We start from the raw sequence: 27,912 nt of genomic DNA, 5'->3' as shown, positions 1-27,912 counted from the left end.
TAAAGGGAAAACAAGGTTTAACATCTTTATTATTCATATAAAATATGTACATTAATATTCATTATCCATGGGAATTTACAAATATATTTATACAAAATCTCCTTGCAAGGGTTTGTCAGTTTGTGAATGATGCTGGGGGAACCCGCGCACACACATACACACGTTCATGCACTCACACGCACAGACAGTTACAAATCCACATAACACATTTGTATTGCATACATAAATAAATAAAAACATACAGTATATACAGGAATTACATGACTGCAAACAAATATCTCTACAGCATATTGTGCACACACCACACAAAACCCTCATAAACTTTTTTTTTTCTTTTAAAGAGCTGGGATATTTTTCATTGATTCCTCATTTGTTGCTATTGACACAATGGGGATACAAACAGTAAAATTCCATGTTTAACGAACACATGCAAAACCACAAACAATTGTACTGAGTCAGGCTTATTTACAAGTTAAACCAAATTAGTCATCACATGCAATATTGGATTAAAGAGGCTCCATTTGCAGCGTTTAGGGTCAGTGTAACCAGAGGGTGCAATTCAAAGCATGTCTTTTAGGCATATAACCACAAAGTTACAGTTTAAAATCCTTTTTTTTATATATATATTTGCACTTGTTTTGTTTTCATCCTATGACTTTTGCTTTTGATGCCCAAGTCTTTGATGCAAATTCAATACTAATTAGTTTGTGGAAGCCGATCCCCACCCCCACCCCCACAGGAAATTACTGGGTCTTTAAATATCATAACGTCAATCACAATTTGATCTTCAGATTAAAGCAGGTCCCCATGTTGAGTTATGAGGCAGCTCACTGACTCAGGCTGAAACACGATTTGAAACGAACTGTTCTTTGGTTCTTCTGATACTCTGTGTTCCTGAGGAGTCAGTTATGGTCCAGGATGATTCATTGCAGTGTGGTCTTCAGTGCCGTTCTATCACCGACCTTAGATGGTGTTTCTTAATCCTGGGTTCTGCGGAGTTAAATATACACTAGAGTCAGGAGAGGAAAAGCAATTCATCTCAATTACATGATTTATTGGTTGACCTCCACATCAAGAGCTGGGGCCACTTGCACAAGACTTTTGACCTCTCATAAACCCCCTGACCTTTTCCTTCCGATGAACAAGAACGTCTTTTCAGCTCTCCCTTAATAAGATTTAAGGGTTGGGCTGCAGTTTTTTTGCACTAGAGTGCTCAGTGCCAAATAGATACCCCAAAAGATATCCAATAATAAATTGTGAAATAAGTAAGTTTAGCGATTTCACTATTTTTTATTTTTTTTAATAGTATGTGATGTGGTACACAAATGTTGTAAAAGGTCTTGTAAGATTAAATAGCTTACTGTAGTGCAGGACTGGCCTGCTGTGAGCTGGTGTCTGGAAGGTTCTGGAGGTTGCTGGGCCTTGTCCTCCTGTAGTGATCACCTGCACCTCAAGCCTGTAGAGAGATGCCAACTGAAGACCAGAAACTACCAGGATATTACGCTCCTGTTTGTGAGGAAAGAAAAGTTTGTTGTTGTTTTTTTTAGTTAAATAAGATCATTTGAGTCTGAGAAAGAAATAAAATACAAAAACACTATTGTTCAAAATTTGGAGTCAGCAAGATTTTTTAAATGTTTTTAAAAATAGTCCCTTATGCTCAAAGCTGCATTTATTTGATAAAACAAAAAACAAAACAAAAAACAGTAATATTGTGAAATATAATAGTAACACTTTACAATAAGGTTCATTATTTAACATCAGTTATCTGCATTAGTTAAAGGTGGGGTATCTGACGGTTGTGGAGACAGAGTGAGCAAGAGGGAGACTGCAGAATGAGAAATGGGACACAATACAAAACAGCTCAAAAGAATATCACTGGAATGAAGGTTTATGACTGGGCAAGGGCTTTAGGACCCGTGTTTATATTAGAAAAGCTTTCCAACGCTGGAGAGAGCTACAGTAAGTGGGAAGGCCTGAAAACAGACGCAGAGGCTGCTTTGATTCCTTCTCATCTAAGTAACACTGGGCTTTGATTCTCTGGAGCTGCGGTGCTGTTGGCGACTAACAACGAAGGCTTGTTTGTATTTACTCTTGTGTACTGTACGTTCATTTTTTGTGCTTCCTTTATTTTTTGTGAAGCATTTTGTTGCGCGTCAGCTGTGATAAACACATCCACACGTATTGCTTGTGTAATCAGTGAGAGTTTTGCAGTTAAACTACTGTTAGGATTGGAGTTTGAGTTTTGGAGGAGGAGCAATGAAGAGAGGGGTGGGTTTGTTTGTGTTGATTTCAAATATCAACAGTGTTCAATAACAAATTTGAGAAATTGCATACAGCACCTTTAACATGAACTAATAATGAACTGCACTTTTACAGCATTTATTAATCTTTGTTGATGTTAATTTAAACATTTACTAATATATTATTAAAATCAAGAGTTGTATTTGTTAACATTAGTTAATGCACTGTGAAGTAACATGAACAAACTATGAACTGCTGTATTTTTATTAACTAATGTTAACAAAGATTACAATTTATATGGATAGTTCACCCAAAAATGAAAATTCTGTCATCATTTACTCAAATCCTCAAACTGTTCCAAAACTGTATGAATTTATTTCTTCTACTGAACGCAAAACAATATATTTTGAAGAATGTTGGTAACCAAACAGTTGATGTACACTGACTTCCACTGTATGGAAAAAAAAAATAATACTATGGAAGTAAATGGGGCCTGTTTGGATACCAACATTCTTTAAAATATCATATTTTGTGTTAAAATAACTGTTTATATATATATATATATATATATATATATATATATATATATATATATATATATATATATATATATATATATATATAACAGAATTAAGTTTAGAATTAAATTCAGTATTAATTCTATTCTGATTTGGTGATTTAGCTGCTGGACGTGCACACTAGTGCCCAAAACGAAACATATCCTGATCCCATACCAGGGAACAGAGTTCAAAACACAACATACTGTATGTTTGTGACCAGCAATCATTATAAACGTGACTTACTGGAGGCAGGATCTGAGACTGGGATATGAGGCTGTTGGGCAGATTATTTCTGCGGCTCTCTGTGATGACCTCTGCCCATGTGACCTGATACCCTGTGACCTGCTGTGACGGTTGAGGCATGGCCACCACCCATGAGAACAGGCCTGTCACGTTCCCCATGTAGACCGAGAACGCTGCCGTCAGGTTCTCTGCCCTGACCAGGATCTTCGGAAGAACCACTGCTGATTTCAGAAAATAGAATCATATAAGAAACATGTAAGAAACATGAAACCTTAAACAAATACAAATAAAAACAAATAAGTGATTCTATTTTTGTTCTGTTTTAAAAATTCATTTTGATATAGTTTTGGGTGCATAAAGTGAAATATGTCACAGTGACACAATGTAAGTGACATAACATAAGTAGTTTATGATTTTATGATATAATCTATTATTTTTTCTTAGAATTTTTTTTTTTTTTTTAACAAAACTGCCTCACAGCTTCTTAATATGTAAAATAATAAAATAAAATAATGTAGTCCACCCAACATGCAGAAATATGCAGATTAATTTATATATATATATATATATATATACCTTTGTAGATTACACTAATGAAATGTAGCAATACAGTCATAATATTCTTTTATATCTCAGATTCACCTGAGGCTGTGGAGCAGGGAATGGGTTTTGGACTCTTGCTCTGAATGGTAGCACAGGACGGGGTGTAGAAGGTTGTGCTTTCCGCCTGGGCTCGACCCTTTGTTCCTATAGGCTGGATGATCACCTTATACTTGCAAGAGAACTGAAGACCAGGAAGGCTAGCAAAATTCTCCTGTTCAGTGATATGGGGAAGAAAAAGAAAAAGTAAGACTTTATTCCAACTCCACTGAAAAGAATTCAAGGAGAAATATGATGACTGATCACCTATCACCACATCCAGCATTGCTGTGGGCCACAATGGGAAAATCTATAGTTCATGTTTTGTATATGTCAAGAAAGATTAATTTTCATGCTGATAAATATATTTTCCCCCTTTTCAATGTGTCATAGATTTTAACACAATCTCTTACTTTGTAAAGAGCATAATTACATACAGTTTAAAAGATGATTTTGTCTCATATTTCTCTGCAGTTTAGTAAAGAAATCTTTCTGGAATTGGGATGTGCCTCCAAATGGTGAGTTATGTGCCATGAATGATCAATGAACACCACACGAACACTCTCCTTGGAAATTTGTCTTATGTATGAGCTGTCAGAATGTGGCCTTGCACCTGTAGGGAGGATAGAAGACACATTCCTGACTGGTTACCTGGGTGATGAGCTTCTCCTGGGTTCTGGATCCATTGTGACTGCAAAATTCCGGAGACCACTGCACACGGTAACGATTCACAGTGGGATCTGAAAGGGAAAGACAGCTAAATATGAAATGCCAGATTCCAAAATGTGATTATAGAGCACTCTGAATGGGGGACGGGAAGTTTCTGTCGCTTCGCTCAACTCGCGTATGTTGTTCCAGACAGGCTTCCAGTCTGTACGTTGCTTGGTGATCTTAATTTACTAAAACCTTGATGATTTCCTTTCATTTGGAACTATTTCTATGGGTTGGCTGAGAAGGATTATCTGAAATAACTAGCCAAATTTTGTCTGAAAAAATAAGTTATTTGATATTAATTAGAACTGTTACTATTCTATATCTCAGCAAGTTCACATATCCAATTGTTCTGGTGTACTGAATATCAGCGCTCTTTCTTGTATGGAACTGTTGTTTACTCAAAAATTAAAATTCTGTCATTAACTAATCCCCATGTATGTATGCATTTCTTTCTATTGTTAAGCACAAAAGAAAACATTTTGAAAAATGTCTCTTTTTTTTGTTCATGTCTGTTGTATTGTCTATACAAAAAAATGGTTTTTCGCACCCTTAAACCTAACCAAACCACTAAACCTGTCCCTAACCTTAAGTGTTTTTCAATACAACATGAACATAATAACTACATTGTACTTATTTTTTTGATGTAAGTACATAATAGTTAAATACACCTATAATAACGTGTAACCCAACATAACTAAGTAAATAATGACAGAATTTTTGGTATTGCTTTATTTTAGTGTCATTGTTACATATGTTACATGTAGTTACTACTGTAATAAGATGTTACAAGTAATCAGTGCTCAGTAATAGCATCCAGAAAATATGCAAAACCAAGCAAAATATGCAAAGCAAAGCAATTTTGATAATGTGCCTGACAGATCAGTATTAGATAAATCTGTGGGACATCCATTAGAGAGATTAAGGGATTTGACATGTGGCCAGTGTGAGTCTTAAGTTATTGAAATTACAAAAAAAAAAAAAAAAAAAAAAAACATCCTTGCAGAGGTCAATGAAAAGATTTCAAGCACCATTTCGCATGGCTTGGTATGGATGAAATGTTTTCATTTCCATGACAGTTTTCATTTGTGAGTTTAATGTAGGATTAACTCATCACTCACTGACAAACCGAAACAGTTTAAATATAATTTGCAGCATGCGAAGTTAGGCTGAGACATGCCTCATCAGCTCATGTTAGCACACAAACAGGTCCACACTTACTTCAATAGTAGTTCTTATCTCTTCCCAAACAAAGAGCTATTGTTCTTCATTTAATTACACATATTCTGATTCTTAACTCTTTAATAAGCACAGTGTTTACATAATTACAAAGCATAGCTGTGAGGAAGAAAGACATCCAGCACAGTAACAGAACAGGACTGTTTCCCACATGAAAGACGCGGTCTATTGCATCTGTCATACCTTTCTTTTTCCAGTAAACCCGGACCTGAAGCTGTCCATCTTGATAGAACGGAGTGCCCACATCTAATAGATCTGACTGGGGTTTTATAAAGACCGGGCTGACTGTGGATTCCAAATCTGAATGACATGAAATATGGGGGAAAAGTATAACGTTGCAAATTCAAAACATTTACAGCTGTTTTCACTGAATTTCACAACACCCAAATGAGTGCTGTTATATATCAAGCAAAAATGTACAGCAATTAAATAGTTTTGTACCAGATTGTCTTTGGCTTGTAGTAAACTGAAGAATGGCCTTGGAGCTCTTGAGGGGGACCTGACCCCAGTATGAAACTGCCTGCAACTCCACAGTGTAACTCCTGTTCTCTCTCAAGTCATCCAGCTCTGCATAAGTAGAGTCCTACACACACACACACACACACACACACACACAAAACCCACAGGGATGCATTACAAAAGTCACAGCAATACAAATCCCAACCCCAAAAAATGTAACTAGAAGGTAAACCCATGAAGCTTCGAAGCTTTACGAATCTTTTGTTTCAAATCAATGGTTCGGAGAGCATATCAAACTGCCCAAGTCACGCACCCCCCAGTGGTGAACCACTGAAATTTCAAAAACACTTATCACATAATGAAGCCTCATTTACTGAAATCACGTGACTTTGGCAGTTTGATATGCACTGATTCGAAACAAAAGTTTCGTAAAGCTTCGAAGCTTCATGAAGCAGTTTTTTAAAATCACCCATCTCTAGATATTGTTGAATAAAGTCGTTATTTTGGTTTTTTGGCACACAAAAAGTGCACTTGCTTCATAACATTAAGGTTGAACCACTGTAGTCACATGAACTGTTTTAAATACATCTTTAGTATCTTTCTGGGCATTGAAAGTGTTAATTGTCTTGCTGGCAATGCAGGCCTCACTGAGCCATCGGATTTTATGAAAAATATCTTAATTTGTGTTAATCTGACAATAAATTGATCAAAAGTGACAGTAAAGACTGGTACATTGATACACAAAATCACAATAATACTGTTAATAATAATGTTTATACTGTATTTTTGATAAATAAATGCAGCCTTGGTGAATATCCTCTCCTTGGAGAAGCATCCTCTTTCAAAATAATAATAAAAAAAAAATGTTTCTATCCCAAAGTGTATAAAATACAACTTGCTGTAGATAATACAATATTATAGAAATATCATACCAATAAAATAAATTAATACAAAATGTTTTCAGCATATTTTAGTTGCAAGTTTTCTCCAAAATATCCCACAGGCCATATTAGAGTCCCCTGCTTTAATTCAATAACATGAGATCTGATACTGTAGCTGAGTCACATGTTAATATTAATACTACTAGTAATCACATAAATCATAGCAATAGAGTACGCCAAATGCAATGTTATCAGAGTTTTATGCAGATTGCGTTATAATCTTATAATCATTGTTCACTAAAGTAATCTGTTTAAAATCAATCTGAATATTTTTTCCCTGTCATCTTACAGAGCCCAAAAGTGAAAGAAGTGTTGTTTGCATTGGTCTGCATTCACTCAGCGACCATTTAAAAATGTAGTTTTCTGAGGAAACTGTCCCTCAGCTGACAAAGCCCTCAAAAATATAACATGCAAATATGAATCAAGCGGCACAACTGCCATCTCTTGGATTCCTAAAGGAGGAAAAAATAAACTCTTCAACATGATCTCATTCAAAGAAAAACAATTCAGCTGTTATTGAGAGATTTCCTTTTCTCAAGAACAACTAGAATTGATATGCTGTTTTTGGCTGTATATCAAATGGCGCCCAGAAATGTTTGCATTTGCCAAGAGCGGTGATGCAATGCTGTACCACCCTAGTTTGGTGTCTGAAGCCCTTGAATTTAGGGCTTGGTGCGATCAAAGGCCCAATCCTGAGTTGTTTGTCTTGCACTTATTTGCACTAAGATATCTAATTTGTTGTGGCTTGCTGAAAGAAGGGGCTGGGGAGCTTAACCCTTGAGGGGTTTTGGGAACAATCCAGTATATGAGAAAATGAAATAGTGAAAGGCTGAGAGAAAAAGTGAAAGTGCAGAGGCATGGGCAAGTCATAAGACTTACCCCATTTGCAGTCTGTCTCCTTTTGAGTTTGGGTGGCATTGTGTGGTCAGACAAGCTCCAAGAGAGTTTGTAATGGTTAACAGGAATGTCTAAATCTGCAGACATGCTCCAGCTGAGGCGGACAGACACAGAGCGTTCTGCACCAAAGGTCATTTCGCTGACATGAAGTTCAGATGGAACCGGAGGAGGGGCAGGATCTGAGAGGGGGAGAAATAAAGAAATAAAACTTACAGTACAAAAACGGCACAGTACAGACATATCATGTTATTGTTATTCTCCTAAAATGGAGCCTAATAGAGTGCCCCAGGGATGACGCGTTTTTGTAGGCCAACCCGGAAGTTAGCAGCGCACGGGTTCCCTCGACTGAAAGCCTATTCATTTTTCCCATAGACTTTTGGAAAATCGCAGAAAATAAGCTCTGTGTTTAACAAAGGGATATGACACTTACACGTTTTGTCTATCAAGATAATCTTTACAAGTTAACACAACATTTATAGATTTTGAAGCCTAAATAAAGTCGTCAGATATAAAAGGCTAACAGTAGGCTATAAACGGACTACAGCACACCATGGTCGCAGATCAACGTCGTCACCACCAAGCGTCCTCAAACTTTATTTAGAAAACAACTCTATTTAAAAACATGCTCACTGATTATGATCTGCACTGTGTATGAATACTTATCCACTTTTTCATGAGAAATGCTGTCCAAATGTCCCGTTTTTAATGATGACGTCTAAAGTCCCCGCCAAAGGAAGTAGTCCCTTTTAGCAATTTGTTAGCAACCGCCGAATTTAAGACACAGTAAAAGTTTAAAAAATCACAAGCGGGTTATAACTGGTGTGTTTTATGTCATAGATCAAAACGTGAAAGTATTTAGAGGCTTTGTTTACCACAGACCTTATTTCAGGCGATTTAGCAAAAACCCATTCAAAAAACCCATAGACTTTACGGCGTTGGAACCGGAAGTCCTAAAATGCTAACTCGCTTCCGGATTTTGCCTACAAAAACGTGTCATCCCTGAGGTACTCTATAGAATCCCCATTAGATCTCACAGTTTCTTGATCTCACCTTTAGAGGATCTGAAGTGTCTGCTGGGGGTTGTGTATCCTCTTGTTCCATGAACATTGACTGCTGCCACTCTGAACTGGTACCAGCGGCCGGGTCGAATGTCTGTCAACCACACACGCTCCTCTGATGTCTACAGTACAGAACCACAGATGAATGAGTGTGGAAGTGAGCATATAAATCACTGAAGGGAGTCAATAAAGAATGACTGACTGAACATATAGTTCAAGGATCCCAAGTGAAGTTAAGCATTTAATTTTATGCCTGGCCAATACCATATTAATGTATTTACAAAAATTTTTATGATGTTTATATTTAAAATTATTATATTATATTATATTGTATTATATTATATTATATTACACATACTTTCACACTTACCCGTGCCACCACTTGCCACTCAGTGGCTCCATCCTCACTGGGGTGGATGCCGTAGTTCCACCTCCTCTGCAGAACATTTAGCACTGGCTCTGCTGACACATTGAACTTGGAGGACCAGCGCACTTCCAGAACACCAGACTCCAGCTCCTGAAAGACCAGCTCCTTCCTGGGCTTCAGAGGAGCACCTGAATATCAAGGTAATAGAATAGAATAGAATAGAATAGAATAGAATAGAATAGAATAGAATAGAATAGAATAGAATAGAATAGAAATTTAAACTTAAGAGATCACAATCTGGATACGCCTTTGTTCTATAGTAGTCTATCAGTAATATATTATAATGTATTCATACACTGTAAAAAATAAATCCGTAAAATAACGGAAAAAGTACTGGCAACTCAATACCTCGATATTATCCTGTAATTTTATGGACATTTCTGTTAACCTTAAAGCACAATTCAATGAAGTGCAAAATTCTAAATACTGATAAAACACCTGTAAAAAATAAATAAATACCGAAAATTACGTTAAATTAATACAGTACATTATCTGCTTTCCAAGGATAGGCCTATATGACACATAACTATCTATGGAAGCTTGTTTCCGCCACTGAATAAAAAATAACTTTTTATCTCACAATTCGGACTTTTTTTCTCACAATTGCGAGTTTATATCTCATAATTCTGAGAAAAAAAGGCTTTAGTGTGAGATATAAACTTGCAAAGTCAGAATTGCGAGTTTATATCTTGCAATTCTGACTCTATTTCTCGCAATTGCAAGTTTATATTTTGCAATTCTGACATTGCAACTCGCTATTGCGAGATTATATCTTATAATTCTGTGAAAAATATCATAATTGTGAGATAAAAAGTATTTGCGTACACAGGCATTTAACGCATGCACAGTTTTGAGCAATCTTTTGCCATGAGATACAACAGATGTAAATATCGTTGTATTCTTTCATGCTAGATGCCATGTCTAGTCTTGGTTTTGTTTCATGTTCATGTTTGATATTTATTTTGAAGTTTAGTCATGTCTTATTGTTATGTTTTCATTGCTTTGTTTCCATGTTTGCCATGTGCTCCCTGTTGTCATGTGTTTCCCATGTCCCCATGTGATCATGTCATGTGATTCCCTTGTTCTCATGTGTTAGGTTGTCATTAGGTGTGTTTGACATCAGCTGAGGCTGGATGCAACCGATCGGCGAGAGTAGCCGCTTTGCAGGAGCTGAAAACAGAGACGTAATGTCGGACACTTTCTGCTTCCGGGTGTGACACTCACACTGCGTTTGCATACTTTTGCCACTGCTGAAGTGAAATAAATGCAATATTTGACTAATACACTGACGTTTCAAAGACATTTTCATTCAATACTTTATGTACTGCTTACAGCGTCTGTTTGTACAAGAGTAAAGTTCAACATAAGCATATACTATACCATTGTAGTGTACACGACACAATATAACATTGTGACTACATGAAAAGAGCTTTAAATGTTATAAAAATGGAACTGAAGTGGAACTGAAGGTGGGAACAAACAGCAAACACACATGATCGTTGTCATGCGGTGAATTTGGCCAATCGTGAAACAGCTATGTCGTCATCAAATCACGTGCAGCCGCTGTTGAGATGCGGCACAGAATGAACCAGCCAGCTACTCTCAAATCGCTCTCCCGGTACTTTGATGCCATACGTCACAGTCACATTGCATTGGTGCTGTCTCAAGTCGAATAAAAGTTCTAACCGGCATGCAGTGCTTCAAGTCAGACGCCGATCGGTCTGTGCAGCGCTGCATGAAGTCGAACAAGCCTATTGGTTCATTGGTTTAATCATTGCTTTCAGGTGTGTCTAGTTATGTCATGAGTCTCTGTGTGTTTAAGCCCTCATGTTTGCCATTGTTCTTTGTCAAGTATTGTCGTGTTTAACTGCTGTTTGTGAGTTTTCTGTTTTAGTTCTTGTTTTGCCAAGCCATGCCATGCCAAGTCAAGACAAGTCTTTGTTTTTGTATTTAGTTCACATTTATGTTAAATGAACTGCACTTGGGTTCTAAGCAACTTGCCTTCAGTGGATCCATTACACTAGAGTTGTACAAATGAGGGCACATTCTAACCTCTTCGCACAATCTCTCATCTACGTAGTCCTCCATTATAGCTGTAGAATGCGCGGTTACAAAAATCTGTCAGTGCGCGTACTCTTCTGATGACGAAATTCTAAATTATTCTGGTTAGAAATTAAATTTAAAGTCTAAATTCTAAAATTTTTAACTATTTGAGTTGTTTCTAATTCAGTTAGCCATTCCAGTTGAAAGAGTTAAATGCAAAAAGGTACAGTTATCAGTTATTAGTATTGACCACAGCTGGTTAAAGATAATTTAAAACTAACTGCTAACTGGGTTAAACCAGCTGTTTACCCTCAGATTCAGTATCAGGTCTTACCCCTGTAGAGGTTCTTAGGTGACTGGCATGTGTGTCCGCAGCCGTTTGGGCAGCATTTCTTCTGGGCTGAGCACTCTCCGTCTTCCTCACATCCTTCCACACAGGCGGCTGCAAACCCGCTGGCTCTTTCTGGCGGCGGACAGTCACCCTGTTTCACCACCATCACTGATCGCAGGAACTCACAGCTTGTCACACACTCCCCATGACGCTTGAGAAACGCATGCTGAGGAGATGCCATAGTGTACAGGACCAAAGTTAAACACATGTATCTCAAACCTTATAGATTCTAGCAATTCATTTATGTGACATTAATTTGTCTATGGATTTTTAAAACACACTTTTTTCCTCTAAGTGAGTGTATGCATGTATTTGTACATAAAACCTGTGTGCATTCTCATATAGGCATATTCACACAGAAATAGTGATTTATGAAACGTTGCACTTTTTATGCAAAAATGTTTATATAATTGTTAAATAAATAATGCAAAAATTATAAATTCATATAATATAATATAATATAATATAATATAATATAATATAATATAATATAATATAACATAATATAATATAATATAATATAATATAATATAATATAATATAATATAATATAATATAATATAATATAATATAATATAATTCATCCATCCATCCAAACCCCTTGCCCTTTGTAGGGCAGAGATTCTGGAGCCTATCCTAGATTATATTAGAAATGTAATTATTGAAAATTATATTACAGAAAGTTGAATAATTATGTTACCCTATAATACGTCTTATTTATTTCAGAGAAATAATAGAAAAAAGAAAAAATGTATATGTTCATGTGTAGTTTAGGCCTATATGAAAGGTGTATATTGTTTTTCAGCTGACTTAGAGAATGGCTTTTCTTTCTTTTTCTTTTTCTTTTTCTTTTTCTTTTTCTTTTTCTTTCTTTTTTTTTTTTGGCCCTGTTCAAAACAAGATGATTATAACATTTTACATTTACATGTTGTGAATGAATTTATGCTGCTTGCTCTTATATAATTCTAAAATGATGGATGAAGGTCCTGATCAATGCTGGCAAATAAAAGAACTAATATTCATTGGTTTAAGTCCCCATTGCCCTCAACAGTGCATTTATAGCCAAAGAAACAGGAAAAGCTATAGATGTTACTAGGCCAAGAGTTTTAAAATGTAGAGAAACACCACAATAACAGGATTCGAGACCAAAGGGAAATGTTCAAAGAGATTCTCAGACTGTTTAAAAAGAAGATCAGAGCAGAACATTATCATTTTGAACAATAGGAGACCACTTATATGGTAGCCAAGTCTGTCAAGAAAAACAATGGAGGATTAATATTTGGAAAACCAGAACATCAAGGTCAGCCATTTTGTATCAGATTTTTTTCTTATTGAGAGCACATCCCAGAAACTACCAGATCTGTTAAGAATGCTGCGGTCTGTACCTCACATAAATCTCGACAAGGTCCATCTTTCAACTCCCAGGAGTCTTTGCATGGCTCCAGGCACTGTGAACAGACAGCAGAGGTTTGAGTATCAGGAAGCAGTCTCAAATGACTCTGGTATCATTCTTTTTCATACAATCACAGCCGAATATGTTAAAGTCAAAAGCATTTGTTTTGAGTAGAGATGTTACAGTATACAGATATTAATGATAACCATCGTATTTAAAAAGAAATCAAATATATTGATATCATGTTAAATGTACACTTTGTAACTTTTGTAGTTCAAAATTAACAAAATTGAAATAATGAATGAATACATTACAAAACCATCTTACAAACCGTGATTTTGCCTTAACCTAGACTCTAAACAGTACCAAATTAGGGTTATTTGGCTTGTAACAATAGCAGAACCCTTTTTGGTGAACTAGAACCATTTTTATAAGGTTCCATAAAGAACCATGCTTTGAAAGTACTAGGAACTCAATAGTGTGATAAAGATGATTGGTAGGACACCAGTTACAATTTGAAACTTAAAATTTGTAGACATTTTAAGAAAGAAATCATTTACCTGTTGAGAGTGTGTTGACAGGCTATGTAATTGAATGGCTAAGCTCCAGAAAACCAGTAATGATGTGGCTTTGACAGTTACAGATTTGAAAAACAAAAAGGCGGGAAAAAAGAACCCTAAACTCTAACACAAAGAACCATTTCAGCATGTAAAGGGTTCTTCAGGGTCTAAACGTGTAAAGAACCTTCAAAAAACAATCTTTTTTATAGTGTAAATTACTATGGTACTAAAATACTACTACTATATGGCTACTTAACTGCTCATAAGACACTTTTTAGATATCCACCATTCATTACTGGGAGAGCAGTTAGTGATGTAGTTAGTGACGTTCACACTGATAAGGCGAACATCTGTAACCATGGGCACAGCTGTGCGCTTCAAACCATGGGATTCATCTGTGCAGAATAACAAATCACAGCTCACGTAATGATCAAAACAATGTTCCTCTGCAAGTAACTTGTAGTTTTTTGCTTCAACCATTAGAGGGCAAAAAGTTACCTAATGTATCTTTAAAACTACACATATAATATCACTGTAAATAATCCAGCCCTGCTAACTATCTGATTGGAATCGCATCTTAACAGTGGTTGCCACCTGTCATAAAATGGGGAAAAAAAGAAAAAGACACAGCATGTAGCTACTACTGAGACTTTGCCCACACCTGAAAAAATGTTAGCCAGAATGGGAAATTTTTGGATTCTTTTGGATTTTGGAAAAGGTGGGGTGTTAGACACCCCATTCTGCAATAAGTGCAGATAAAGAGTAAGATCTTTTTGTATACTTCTTTTGTACGTCTTTGAGTATTAAAGTACGTATGTGAAGGACTCTCTCTTCACTTCCCTAAAATCGTATTTAAAGTGATTCAATGGCCTAAAAAAAAAAGTGAAAACTGAAACTAAACAAAGTTAAGCATGTATTTGACATAGCATTTTTTCCACATTTCTATAGCTAGTGTATCTCGATAGTATCGTTATTGTAAATACTTTATGACATAATACTTGTTTAGTGAAAATCTGATGTCACGACAGCTTTTGAATAGTTTCTGCTGATCTGAAGAGCTACAGTGATTTGTAATCTAGCAGTTTTCTAGTTCTCAAATCGTTCAGACAAAGGCACTTTTGTCATTTTGATCACACGTAGGTGTTTGGAGTCTGTCATTAACTTCTCTGCAACTTGGAAGTGTCAGCGGAGAGATCCCTGAATGTATTCTGATCACTGACATTTGCATTCAGCACTTAAATCACATGCCAAAACTCTTTCATTTCAATGTCTACACCTGACTCTCTCCCTGGCTCTTTCTCCTTCTCCTTCACTCGCTCTCTCATCTTCTATTCTCCTTTCCTTAAAATTGACACTTCAATTCCTTGCATGAGTGAGCGTGGCTGCCTCTGGGGAATTCGCATTTCCAATTTCATGCCACGGTGAGACACAGCGGTCACTATGGTGCTGGGGCTAAACGCTGCTCTGCAGGAGCATGCTGGGGAGAGATGTGAACATTACACATTATGCTGATCTAGGAGCTGTCTTTACTTCAATGGTCACATTTTCAGAACAGCATGAATGGACCTTTACCACCACCTTGGGAAAAACGTACACTTCCTTCCGAAGGAAAGATTCTGCAGACGTCAGTTAGAAAGTTTCGCATTAAAATGCTTGTTAATCCAGGGATTTAGTATCAGGAGGAAACGATAAGGTTGAGGCGCATTTCCGTTAGTGTGTGTGTGTCTGTGCAAATTGTTAATATATGTGTGTTTGTGCTGGGGGAACTGAGGTTTTCCTTGGGGCGATGTTTCTGAGTGAGAATGAGAGTGGGAAACACATTTATCTGGGAGGGCAGTAAAAACGCACACCTTTTAAAGACGGCGCGGGCTTGGGGTGGTGCAGTCGTCGGAAACTATGAATAATGGGAGAGGCACGGGGGCAGTTAGAGGCGGCAGAGGAGGCAGTTTTATGGAATTCAGAGCGGCCAGAGCCCTGCTGAGATTGCCTGAAGCTTGTGTGCTCTAACACACGAAACGTTGTCTCAGAGTCGCCTGTGCAGCTGAGAGAATTCCGCTTTGCCTGCTTCTGTTTCCCATGCGTGTAAATATCAACTCATCATGCACACCACATTATGCAACATTAAATAATACAAGCATTGCATAATTGAAGATTCATTTACTTACAATACAATTTGTACAGTACTAATGTTTACTGCATGTTTATCATTTGCACTAGGTGAAATATATAAAGAATAAAGAGACTGGCAAATAAACTGCATTTATCTTTTTATGTTCTTTTAATTAATTAATATTCATAAATTGAAACAATTTGGCTGTATACTTTACACTATTGAATGAGATCACAGAATAAGTGAATTGAGTTGACATCAAATAATGACACCATACTGTCTCCTGTTAAGCTGCTTTATTGAAATTAAAGGTTTAATTAAAATCAAATTTATTGTGTCCTAACTGGAGAAATTTGCAATATTGACAGTTTTTCCCTGTTGACTGTAAAGCTTCTATGAAACAATCTGTATTATATAAAGCACTATGTAAATACATGTGACTGTTTATTTATTTATTTAATTACTTACCTACTTACTGTACTACCTACTTAATTCATTTATGCCTAATATATCATAATGTAGCATATAAAAAAAAATGTAAGTAGTATAACATAATGTTTTATTATTACTGTTTTAGAAGCAATTTAATAAAGCTGCTTTGCTGCTTAATATTTGAAAGACTTTTGTCTGCCAAATCAAGGTCATGTGGAGCGACCAACAAAGTCATGGTGCAACCAGTTTGCAAGGAGAAAAAAACATAAAACAGAAAATGATATAATAGATCTGTGGTAATTCTCTTAAAAAAATGTACACAAATGAATACATATTTGTAAAAATATTTTTTTCATTAGAAAATATTTAAAAACTTTTTTGAAAATAATTATTATATGTACATTCCCTGTTATTACCTTTTACTTGAAGATCACACAAAATAAAATTTTTAGAGTCATTAAAATTTTTGATGAAAATTGTATAAACGTTATGGTCCCACTTTATATTAAGTGGCCTTAACTACTGTGTACTTACATTTAAATTAATCATTTGATGCAATGCACTTATTGTGTACATACATGTTTTTACATTGTACTTATATTTTAAAAACACCTGCATGTAATTACATCTGTAATTAATTTCTGTAATTACATTTATAATTACTCTGTTGTCCCATCCCTTACACCTTACCCCTACCCTTAAACCTACCCATACCACCAAAGCTTTCTCTAACCTTACCAGTACCCCACCTCAATAGCAGCAAAAGTGTTTTGCAATTCAATATGAACCCATTAAGTACATTGTACTTAGTTTTTGATGTAAGTACATAGTAGTTAAGGCCACTTAATATAAAGTGGGACCAATGTTATTCATTCTTGACCCATAAACTATTAACATAATTATTAACTTTAGCAGTCTTGAAACAAATAATGCCCTTAAAAATGCCCTCCTACCTTGATTATGCAGCATCATATGTGATAGATGTATGATATATGATTCAGTCTATTGATAAACACCCAAGTCTCCTCACTCAATACTCTGCAGGTGTTGGATTTTCAATGCAGGGAAATGACCTCCTACCCACATATTTTATAATTGATCAGATATTATTCATATCGTATATGACAAGTAGATTCATTGGCCTCTTTTTAAACTACATTTTTATTCGGCCTCACCCTTAAACCTCAACCATTGTAAACAATGGCTTGTTCTGAGGAACGCCGCATTCACAACCGTAGTCTCATTTATCAGTCTCTCAAATACAGCACTCAATGGCCCTTTGTGTAACGGCCCTTTATGATGCATTGCATGTTGGTGGAAAAAGAACAGCATAGATCTAAGCTATAAATCACTTAAAGTATTCCAATCCAATCGCTTTCACCTTTCTAAAGCCACCTTTTGGCTTGTGCCAAACCCACTCCACTTTTGTCCGTGAGGCACCTGTAATCTCCACGAAAGCGTTCGCTCCCAGTGTCTTTATTGTACCCCAGCGCCAGTTAGTTTTACGCCCCATTTCAGACTCAAATCAAGCATTCCCTTCCACCATACAAAATGAAGGTTATTTAAGAGCTGCGGACATGGAGATTGAGCTGAGAAGAAGCCTTGGGTGAGTTCCAGTTCAGCTAAGACGCATTGCCCTTGAACAAACAACAAAGCCCGAAAAAAAAAGTTTTGTACTTTTCAGCATTACATAAAAAAGGCCTGTTTCTTTTGAATAAAATGGTAAAAATTGAGTTGCTCCCTCCACAACACTCTTAAAAATAAATAAAGTTTCTTTAGTAGCATTGATGGTTCCACAGAGAACCTTTAACGTCCATATTTCCATTGCACAGAAGGTTCTTTATAGTGGAAAAGAGTTCTTCGGATTATTAAAATGTTCTTTACACTAAGAAAAATATGGTTCTTGTAAGAAATGAACACGAAAAGGTTCTTTGGGGAACCAAAAATGGTTCTTCTATGGCATTGCTGCAAAAAAAAACTAAAAAAAAATCTTTTGAAATCTTTATTAGTGTAAGTGAGTCTGAATAATGCTTTGCTTTGGGTGTTTAATGCTGGGAGGAATGCAAGAATCCCACCCATGTCTGGACCCAACATTTGGACAAATTGCATTTTCTTTAAGAAGGTTCCAAGCGTTGTTTAATCTACCACTGAGACATTCACTTTGCCAGTCTCAGCAAATTATGTACAGCAACTGTAATTGAAATCTTGCTCATGCCATGAAAATTGCTGGCACTCTTGGTTTTCCAATTGCATTGGTGCCACAGCAATACTTGAACCAGCAATTAAACTGGAGGCTAAGAGAACTGTCAAGGCACACTAATTATTTCGCTGACATTTGAATATCAAATGCCTAAAAGCCACGTGCTGCAGAAGCATAATAATATTCAAGAGCAGATCTTTGATTTGAGGGCCGACTGTGTACTTTAACATTTGTAGATGTTGTTCAAAAATTGAGGAATTGGTGTATGTAGCTCTAGCACGTTAATCGCTTTGAAGAGTACTTCAGTGAAGAGCTTTCCAAGTGCTGTCTGAGTATAGTTATTATGAATCAAAAAGAGCCGATGAGAGGAGGCCATTAGGTTAACAGTCAATTCGAGGCAAGCAGCCTAAACAAGAAGCATCAAGTTAACAGACTATTTTGGAAGCTACTAGCTTCTGAGCAGGAACACATTTTAAGTTCCAATATGGCATTTTCAATCACAAGTCTAGTTTGTAAACACTCTGTTAGGAGTATCAATGGATGTTTGTGTATTCACACTGAATGCAAATGCTACAGTAGTTCTGGAATGTAGCGGTAAACAAGGTCAGAAAAACAAAAGCTGCAGTCTGCTTTGTGCATGTACTGTATGCAATGACATGATATGATACAGTTCTTTAATTAGATGCGCACACTTTGTAGTGAGATTGAAGGATTAATTACGTTTAGAAGCCTGTTCACCTGAATGTGGCATGAAAGCCAACAGGAGTGAACGCAGTCTGTATTTCCAGCGCAAACCACCAATGTTATGCAAGGAACTCCATCTTCTCCTCAGAGACTGATAAACAAGTTTAGCTTTATCAAAGCCATGATTCCCATGGGCCATATTTCAATGAGAGATTACTGATAACCAAACAATTTTTTAAGCAAACAATTTTTTAATTAGAAGCAAAAAGCTTTTTTTTTTTTTTTTTTTTAATCAAGGAATCAATACATTTAAGGACTCATTTTAAGCATAGGTCACGATAGTCAGCAAGAGACTAGTCATTTAGTGAGGCTAACCTTTTTTTCATGTTTAATATTTTTAGCTGCAATGCTTTGAATGGGATGGATTAAAAGTTTTGTTTTGTTTTTTGAGGGGGGGAAATGATTTCAGAGTTTTGAAAGTGTGTTGCTCTTGTAATTGAACATGCTATTTTACTTTCAACATGTTAATAGTTTCTCTGAGAAGGCTTATCTTTTCATCCCCTTTAAAAACACAGCAGCTCACTTAATTTGATCTTAAAGGGTTGGTTCACCCAAAAATGAAAATTATGTCATTAATGACTCACCCTCATGTCGTTCCAAACCCGTAAGACCTCCGTTCATCTTCAGAACACAGTTTAAGATATTTTAGATTTAGTCCAAGAGCTTTCTGTCCCTCCATTGAAAGTGTATGTACGGTAGACTGTCCATGTCCAGAAAGGTAATAAAAACATCATCAAAGTAGTTCATGTGACATCAGAGGGTCAGTTAGAAATTTTTGAAGCATCGAAAATACATTTTGGTCCAAAAATAACAAAAACTATGACTTTATTCAGCATTGTATTCTCTTCTGGAATCCTTTCCATTGAATTGATTCCATTGAATTGATTCCATTGAATTGATTCCATTGAATCCTTTCATCTGTCGGCATTGGTAATGCACTTTTACATCACTGTTTTTGGCGATTAGGACATCCGCGACATGCACACTTACGCACCATTTTAAAAAATATAGCAACACCAAAATACAAACAATGTAGAATAGCTTGAATACAGCGTGCGTCTCCCTCAGACTGTAAACGAAGCTCTGGCACACCGGATAACACGTCAGCAGCGTCACTGCGGAGTTGTGAACCCGGGTTGACAACAGACCCGGAAGAGAATACAATGCTGAATAAAGTCGTAGTTTTTGTTATTTTTGGACCAAAATGTATTTTCGATGCTTCAAAAATTTCTAACTAACCCACTGATGTCACATGGACTATTTTGATGATGTTTTTATTACCTTTCTGGACATGGACAGTATACTGTACATACATTTTCAATGGAGGGACAGAAAGCTCTCGGACTAAATCTAAAATATCTTAAACTGTGTTCTGAAGATGAACGGAGGTCTTACGGGTTTGGAACGACATGAGGGTGAGTCATTAATGACATACTTTTCATTTTTGGGTGAACTAACCCTTTAAAGTTTTCAAGAGCTATTGTAAAATATAAATATAAATATAAATATTAAAATTCCTGATAACGTCAAACAAACAAAAAACATATACTGGGCATCCCTAATTGTTAGCTTAAATGCGATTAACGATTCTTAGTGCAATTATGAAATCGCAAAGGCTGTGATTATTTTTTTATGCGCAGCTTGTCAATGAAGTATGGCTCCAAATGCTAATCCATCTAAAAGCACTGCGAGTTTGAGTCGCTTATAATATACATTTGAAAAAGCAGCACACGTCACACATCTTTCCAGACATAAGAAGCATGTATTAACATCTTGTCCAACAAAAGAAAACATTGAATAACATGTTTTTACTGAAAACTCACTACATAATGACCTTCTGTGAGATGATGTGGATTCTTACACAGAATAGAGTACCTCAGGGATGACGTGTTTTTGTAGGCCAACCCAGAAGTTAGCGGCGCACGGGTTCCCTCGATCGAAAGCCTATGATTGAGGGATCGAAAAGCCTATGCTCGAAAATAAGCTCTGTGTTTAACAAAGGGTTATGACACTTACACGTTTTGTCTATCAAGATAATCTTTACAAGTTAACACAACATTTATGCATTTTGAAGCCTAAATAAAGTCGTCAGATATAAAAAGCTAACAGTAGGCTATAAACGGACTACAGCACACCATGGTCACAGATCAACGTCGTCACCACCAAGCGTCCTCAAACTGTATTTAAAAAACAACTCTATTTAAAAACATGCTCGCTGATTATGATCTGTGCTGTTATGAATACTTATCCACTTTTTCATGAGAAATGATGTCCAAATGTCCTGTTTGTCATGATGACGTCTAAAGTCCCCGCCAAAGGAAGTAGTCCATTTCAGCACCTTGTTAGCAACGGCCGTTTTTAAGACACAATAAAGGTTTAAAAAATCACATGCGGGTTATAACTGGTGTGTTTTATGTCATAGATCAAAACGTGAAAATATTCAGAGGCTTTGTTAACCACAGACCTTATTTCAGGCGATTTAGCAAAAACCCATTCGAAAAACCCATAGACTTTACGGCATTGGAACCGGAAGCCCTAAAATGCTAACTCGCTTCCGGGTTTTGCCTACAAAAATGCGTCATCCCTGAGGTACTCTATAAGGCAGTCGTGTGTTTATTAGTCATGTTTAATCAAAGCGTTTCAATCTTCTGTTTATTCAGCTACAGCGATATGACGCATGTTATCTACTTCTGCGGCAGGGCATATTTAGAGTTTCTGTGCAAGAGCGCCCTCTGGCTTTCAGATGGAGAAGCATTTACTACTGATCACAGAGCCATAGTGCATAAAATAATCGCAGCCTTTGCCAAATCGTATGCGGTTTATTCACGATAAATCATATAAAGCGATCGTGTCTCTTCAGAAAATTTGGACTAGCCTGCTAAATTCATATGGATTCGTTTTTTGTTCTCTTTATGAAGCGTCAAAGTTCCAGTTGCGAAAGCTGTCTATGGAGGGACTAAATGCTGTCAGATTTCATCAAAAAAATCTTTATTTGTGTTCCGAATATGAACGAAAGTCTTACAGGTTTGGAATGACATGAGGGTGAGTAATTACTGACAGAATTTTCATTTTTGGGTAAACTAACCCTTTAAAGATTTGTACAAAATATGTGAGTTATCCTACTGAAAACTAAAAGCTGCACATTCAGAAAACCCACACACTAACTGATAATGACAATATGTAATTTTGCACATTCCTGCTACATGATGACAAAACTAAACGCATTATTTAGTTACAGTATTCCTAAATGCATTATGACTGACACAGGGTTTCAAAAGCACATTGTCCTGAAGCTTTTGGACTTTAACTGAATGTGGATCCTGTATAATGAGCAGAAAAAGTTTAAAAGGCATTGTCCTCATTTAAAGCCAATGGAGGAAACTCTCTGGAGAACGCAGTAAAAATCCATGAACCAGTTGGCCAAATGTTTTCATGGATCGTAGAAGGGAGGTCAAAACCCTGGCTGTTCCAGTGAACTTACCCCGAGGGTGATATGAAAACACGTGCTGCACTCTTTCCAACCATATGCACACATACATCAATGCATTAAAGATCTCGAATCCTTAAAGCCGCCCCTCCAGCCATGAAAAGTCTGCTCAGGCACTTAACTGTAACATGCACAATCATGAACTGTTTTGAAATATTTCAAAACGTCCAGATGTGCATTCAAGAAGGTTTTCTGCGGACTGTCATTGTGTGGACTGCAATAGCTGGTTGATATGTAAAGGAATGCAAGCACAGAGCACTGAAAGGCAAGCAGCCCTCGTCTTGAACAATACATCAAAGGGAGCTTTACATAATACCACAGTGAAATGTGTGGAAAATCTGCATTGGCAACATGTCAGCTCTATTCCCCCTGTGCTACCGGCATATTATTGTTATTTAATGACTAGGCTGCTAGAGCATGTTAATGTCCTCATTAAGAAAAGTGGGTTGAGTTCTTTACTGAAATTAGCATTTTGCCTTGAAGTGAAAAGGAAAAATAACACCGGCTGCATAATATAATGTGAATCAAAACACATAGCCTTTCAACTCCATTTGTATCAGTCTCATTACAGATGTGACCTCTAGCTTTGCTAGTGAATCATAATCTCATTTCTGTACGACAACCAGCTAGCACTGATATAATAGTCCAAGGCGATAGCTGACAAATACAGTAGCTTTTACGATGATGTATGATGTCATTACAGGAGGTGCAGAGGCATACCAATGTTTTACAGTGATAGATCTGTGTTGGCTTTTATGTCAAGCTGCTGTGAAATGCTGTGTAATTTTGACAGAAATTACCTTTGCACACTGTTTATGGCTCTGACACCATCCAAGGGATCCATTACTCTGCGGACAGAAGAGACAGATGGAATTGCGTGTCAGAATGCTGTAATCACCAGTCACATCAGACAGGCTCATTTGAATCGTGTTATTTTAATGTGCCCCTGCTGAGCAGAGAGGCTTTAAAAAGGAAATTTCCTATTATGAACGCATTATTCTTGTTTAAAAACACAGCCCTGACTACGGCAATGTACAATTGCTCATAAACCAGAACAGTCAGTCTACATCCCCTCCCTTATTAAAACGACTAACCTGAGCACAGAAACACCAGAAATCACTCATCAGCACCTGTTTGCATAGCAGATCTTGGAATGTTCCGTAGCGTGTCAGGAATCGTCAAAGGGTTTTGTTTATCTGAATAACAACTAGTTGTTTTAAGCTTATGCGCAGCATATTTGATTGGCAGACCACAGGATAACGCCCTTGGCCAGCCTTCAGAATAATGGTTATTGAATAGCACAATAACAAAGAAAGGATAAAACCTTTAAGATGCACTGTATATTTTATTGCACATGGAGGGGACTCTAAAGTAACCACAGTATTATCACTGCCAGATCTTGCGACTACACCGCTATGGGGAATTGAGCTAAACAAATCTATTTTGGCCTGTGGTGGGATCAATGGATCAAGCCGGCAGCATAAGCATGGTTAGTTCACTTAGACGTTATGCATGTGCTCACATCAGAGCTACACAAACCTATTCTCATTACTAATGGTACTGTATATGGGACATGTTTTAACTGTTATTGGGTCAATCACGTATAAGAGCTTACATGATAATAAAAATATTTCTCTTACAAATGTATTACTTTGTGTTCATGTTGGTTTTGTATGTTTTTTAACATTTTCAAGAAATTTTACATTTAATGACTCTAAAATGTCATGTAGTGTAACCATCAAGTAAAAACTATTAAATATTTTCTTACACATTGAATATGTACACATTAAAAAAAGTTTTTTTTTAACAACTATTATGAATTACTTCATAAATATTAGATTTTTGGCAGAAGTTGTAACACATGACACTGTACAACCTTGTCTTGTCATAAAAAAACAAACAAAAACAAATTAACTGATATTTTAAAAGGCTTTTTTTAAAATCTCTATCTCTAAGTTTTTTTTTTCCAGTGTGTTTCTTCAAATTGGTTGGACCACAAGACTTGGTCGCTCCACATGACTACATGACTTCGACAAAATGTTTTTCAAATATTAATAATGTTTTGTTTTTGTTTGTTTTGTTTTTTTAAAATCCTTCTTTTAATTATGATTTTTCTTTTTTTGTTATATCAGGACAGTGACATTTTTTACATTATGCCCCCCTAAAAATATTTTAAAATTAATTTTAATATAAAAAAAAAATAAAAATGTGTATTCAAATGTATTCATTTATGTTGTTTTATTGTTTATTTGAATAAATTAATGGGACAGAAAAAAGCGTCACATCATTGACCCATTTCTTATGTGTATGAAATAATTGTATACTATACTTTATAATGAATTACTAAAACCAGCCCCCATTATTTTGATATTCTTGATGCTGTTCTGCTGTTATAGGATGACAGAAAGTTTTAAAAGTTCTATTTTTAGGCTGATCTGCCTCCATGGTCTAACAGAGCTCATCAATGTCAAAATGATTGAGACGGCCAATCAAATCAAATAAGGCGTTCACAGAAGATGAGAGGGCGATGCTTTAGTTTTAATGGTGAAAGAGTGTGTGGTAAGATGTAGCTGAACATTTAATATTTGACAACTGTTTTATGATAGAAATATCCAGTGATGCAAAAACACCCCCCACCCCCTTGGAAAAAAAATGGTCTCCCCAAAATTCAAGACATGGTTACGGCCTTGACTAAAACCATACATCTAAATAACTATTGGTTCCTGGAAAAACTTGGAACCAAAGACTGTTGATCAAATAAAACAATGGAAGTCAAAAAGGATATTGAGACAGCTGAAAGATCTGTGTATTTCCACGTAACTGTCTGCATAACGCTGACAGATAAGACGTTCTCTGAACCACATCAAATGCTCTCTAATTTCCCATAATCATTAATCATCAGTGATAGCTCCTCATAGCTCGATGTTATGCCTTGCCACAGCATAACTTGACATTCAGCTCAGTCCGTTCAAATTAACCCATGACCCCGGTCTCCATTTGATACTAGAGGAAGGGGGATAATTGCCAAAATGGCCTCCCCCCTCGGGAAACAGCGTAAGTGGGCTTTAGGGATGTGGACGCGAAGACAATGATCAGCAGATATGAAAAGCATTCATTCTGGTTTAGTTCCTGCTCGGACAGCAGAATGAAGGCAGCTGTTCAAGTCGGAGAGCTCTGGAACGCTTTGAACGCATTGTGGAATCGGTTCTGAGACAATGAGGAGCTTCTAGACCAGTGTCTAATTTGATAGCATCTCCAGATGGACAGCTTGCTGTAGAATAAAGCATTTGATAAAAGAGACTGATGTGCATAGCTTCCTTCTGCACTGATGTCTGGCTCAGATAACAACAAGGCCGTCACTGTGATGAGCAGACAGGGCATTTGAAGATAGGAGATGATTTAATTTGAATGGATATATAGATTTTTATTGGGGCTTTTGAATGGGCATTGGGCTTTTTAATTGTTTGCATTGGTTGAGCACATGTTTGCTCATGTTGATGTATATAGTCAAAAAAAAACTTTAAGTTAAGTTATTATTGTGGAATAGAATAGCTTATTCATGAAACAATATGAAAGGGAAAAATACTTCTGATTCTGAATAATGTTTGACACTTACTAAATCATCTTTTTTTAAATATATTCTAAATTGAACAAAAGAATTTCTCTTTCATTCGTACTAAAGGTTTGCAAAAGAACTGTAAATGAATTTGACTAGCTGTCTATTTCTGGGTCGGATGTGGGTACAAACTCATGATAAAGATCAGGAAGGACATGAGGATGAATATAATCACTGTAACAAGGGAGTTTGTTGACAGCAGACAAAAAGTGCAGACACACGCACAAAGATTCCCCTCCACATGCCTTTGTGCAGATACAAACACACATAAACATATAAGGCACGCACACACACACACACACACACACACACATATATACACAGAGGAAGTCTCTAAAACACACTCTCCTCTTCTACCCCCACCCCAAATCCTCCCACGGTCTGTCATAACCAACATAAACAAAGAAGCAAGTAACTTTAAACTTCTAATGAAAACCCCAACCGCAGTGTTGAGACTGAGGCTGGCAGAGATTTGTACAGTTGTGTCTCCAGTTTTCCAATTCTTTGCATCTGTTTGTTTATAGTAGAACTCCTCTGGGTGAATTGTTAGGAATTCAAACGGATGAGCTGATGAGTGAGCTTGCTTGTGTTCACTGGTTAAGGTATAGCACTACAAATAACTGTCATTTCACTAACAAGAGTATAGTTCATCTGATAAGGTGCAGAGTGATCGTACATTTCTTTATTAAATTGAAATGAGACAACAAGCCACTGAATGATCTATCTGGAGTTTTAAATATTAAAATGAATCAATTATTATTATTATTAGATCAACCAATAATCAGTTTGATGATACCCAACAACAAAGGTTCAGGGGTAAAGTAGCTTATTTAATTTATGATTTGTATAATTTCTGTACTTTTACAATCATTCAATCTCTACTCTTCCTGGCCATTTAGATGAATTTGAGATTATTTAGATCCATAATCAACTTTATATTGCCTAAATATCATGGCAATAATAATAATGCATATTATGTTTTTATTAAATTTAGTCTGGCTGGTTATTTAGTTAAGTCAAAAGTCAAAACAGTAATATCACTACTAACATATGAATAACAGCAATACAAAAAGCTAAACAATCTGTATATGTTGTGAAAAAAAAACACTATAAAAAACATTATGAAGTAGGCCTATATTATTTCATAAATAAGGCAGGGGGAAAGGCACTTATTCATTTCTAAGTGACTGTCTTATTCAGTACATTTGACTCAGTAAACATTTACTTGTCAACTCTTTTTTTACTTACCTGGAAATGTCTTGGAGAGAGAGCGATGCGCGTGCTGTGAAGGCTCAGGCACCTGGCGGCGCACCTCGTACGGAAAATACTGCCAAGAGCTGAAGACGAGTCCTGCCTCCTCATTACTACAAACCCGCTGTTTATTAACAGTATAATCCCAATGCACAAACCGATGAGAGCGTCACGCATCTTGACGAACAGAAAGTGCTATGTTGGACCGTCTGCCGAAGAGCTTGAAAGTAAAAGTGGATGTGCGGGCGCTTGATGCAAATAATGAAAGTT

The 27,912-nt window shown here is 36.5% G+C and overlaps 1 protein-coding gene across 2 annotated transcripts; it reads right to left on the bottom strand.

Moving 5' to 3' along the window:
• Window positions 1-27,912, bottom strand: anos1a (anosmin 1a). 2 transcript variants are annotated; one of them, XM_048197160.1, is made up of 14 exons: window positions 27,640-27,912; window positions 23,576-23,623; window positions 13,235-13,297; window positions 11,793-12,015; window positions 9,359-9,543; window positions 8,981-9,110; window positions 7,913-8,109; window positions 6,075-6,216; window positions 5,817-5,933; window positions 4,335-4,423; window positions 3,687-3,858; window positions 3,045-3,262; window positions 1,362-1,506; window positions 1-990 (listed from the first exon to the last, which is right to left on the bottom strand). In XM_048197160.1, exons 1-14 carry the CDS (start codon window positions 27,817-27,819, stop codon window positions 941-943), a joined length of 1,959 nt encoding a protein of 652 aa, XP_048053117.1. In that variant the 5' UTR covers window positions 27,820-27,912; the 3' UTR covers window positions 1-940. The 2 variants fall into 2 exon arrangements, with proteins under 2 accessions (XP_048053117.1, XP_048053116.1); XM_048197159.1 differs by having other exon boundaries at window positions 3,045-3,265; window positions 27,640-27,911.

This window comes from Megalobrama amblycephala, linkage group LG7 (genome assembly GCF_018812025.1).
Source record: "Megalobrama amblycephala isolate DHTTF-2021 linkage group LG7, ASM1881202v1, whole genome shotgun sequence".
NCBI lineage: Eukaryota > Metazoa > Chordata > Actinopteri > Cypriniformes > Xenocyprididae > Megalobrama > Megalobrama amblycephala.
Note: the sequence above shows the minus strand (reverse complement) of the source record. Positions and strands in the feature narration are given on the sequence as shown.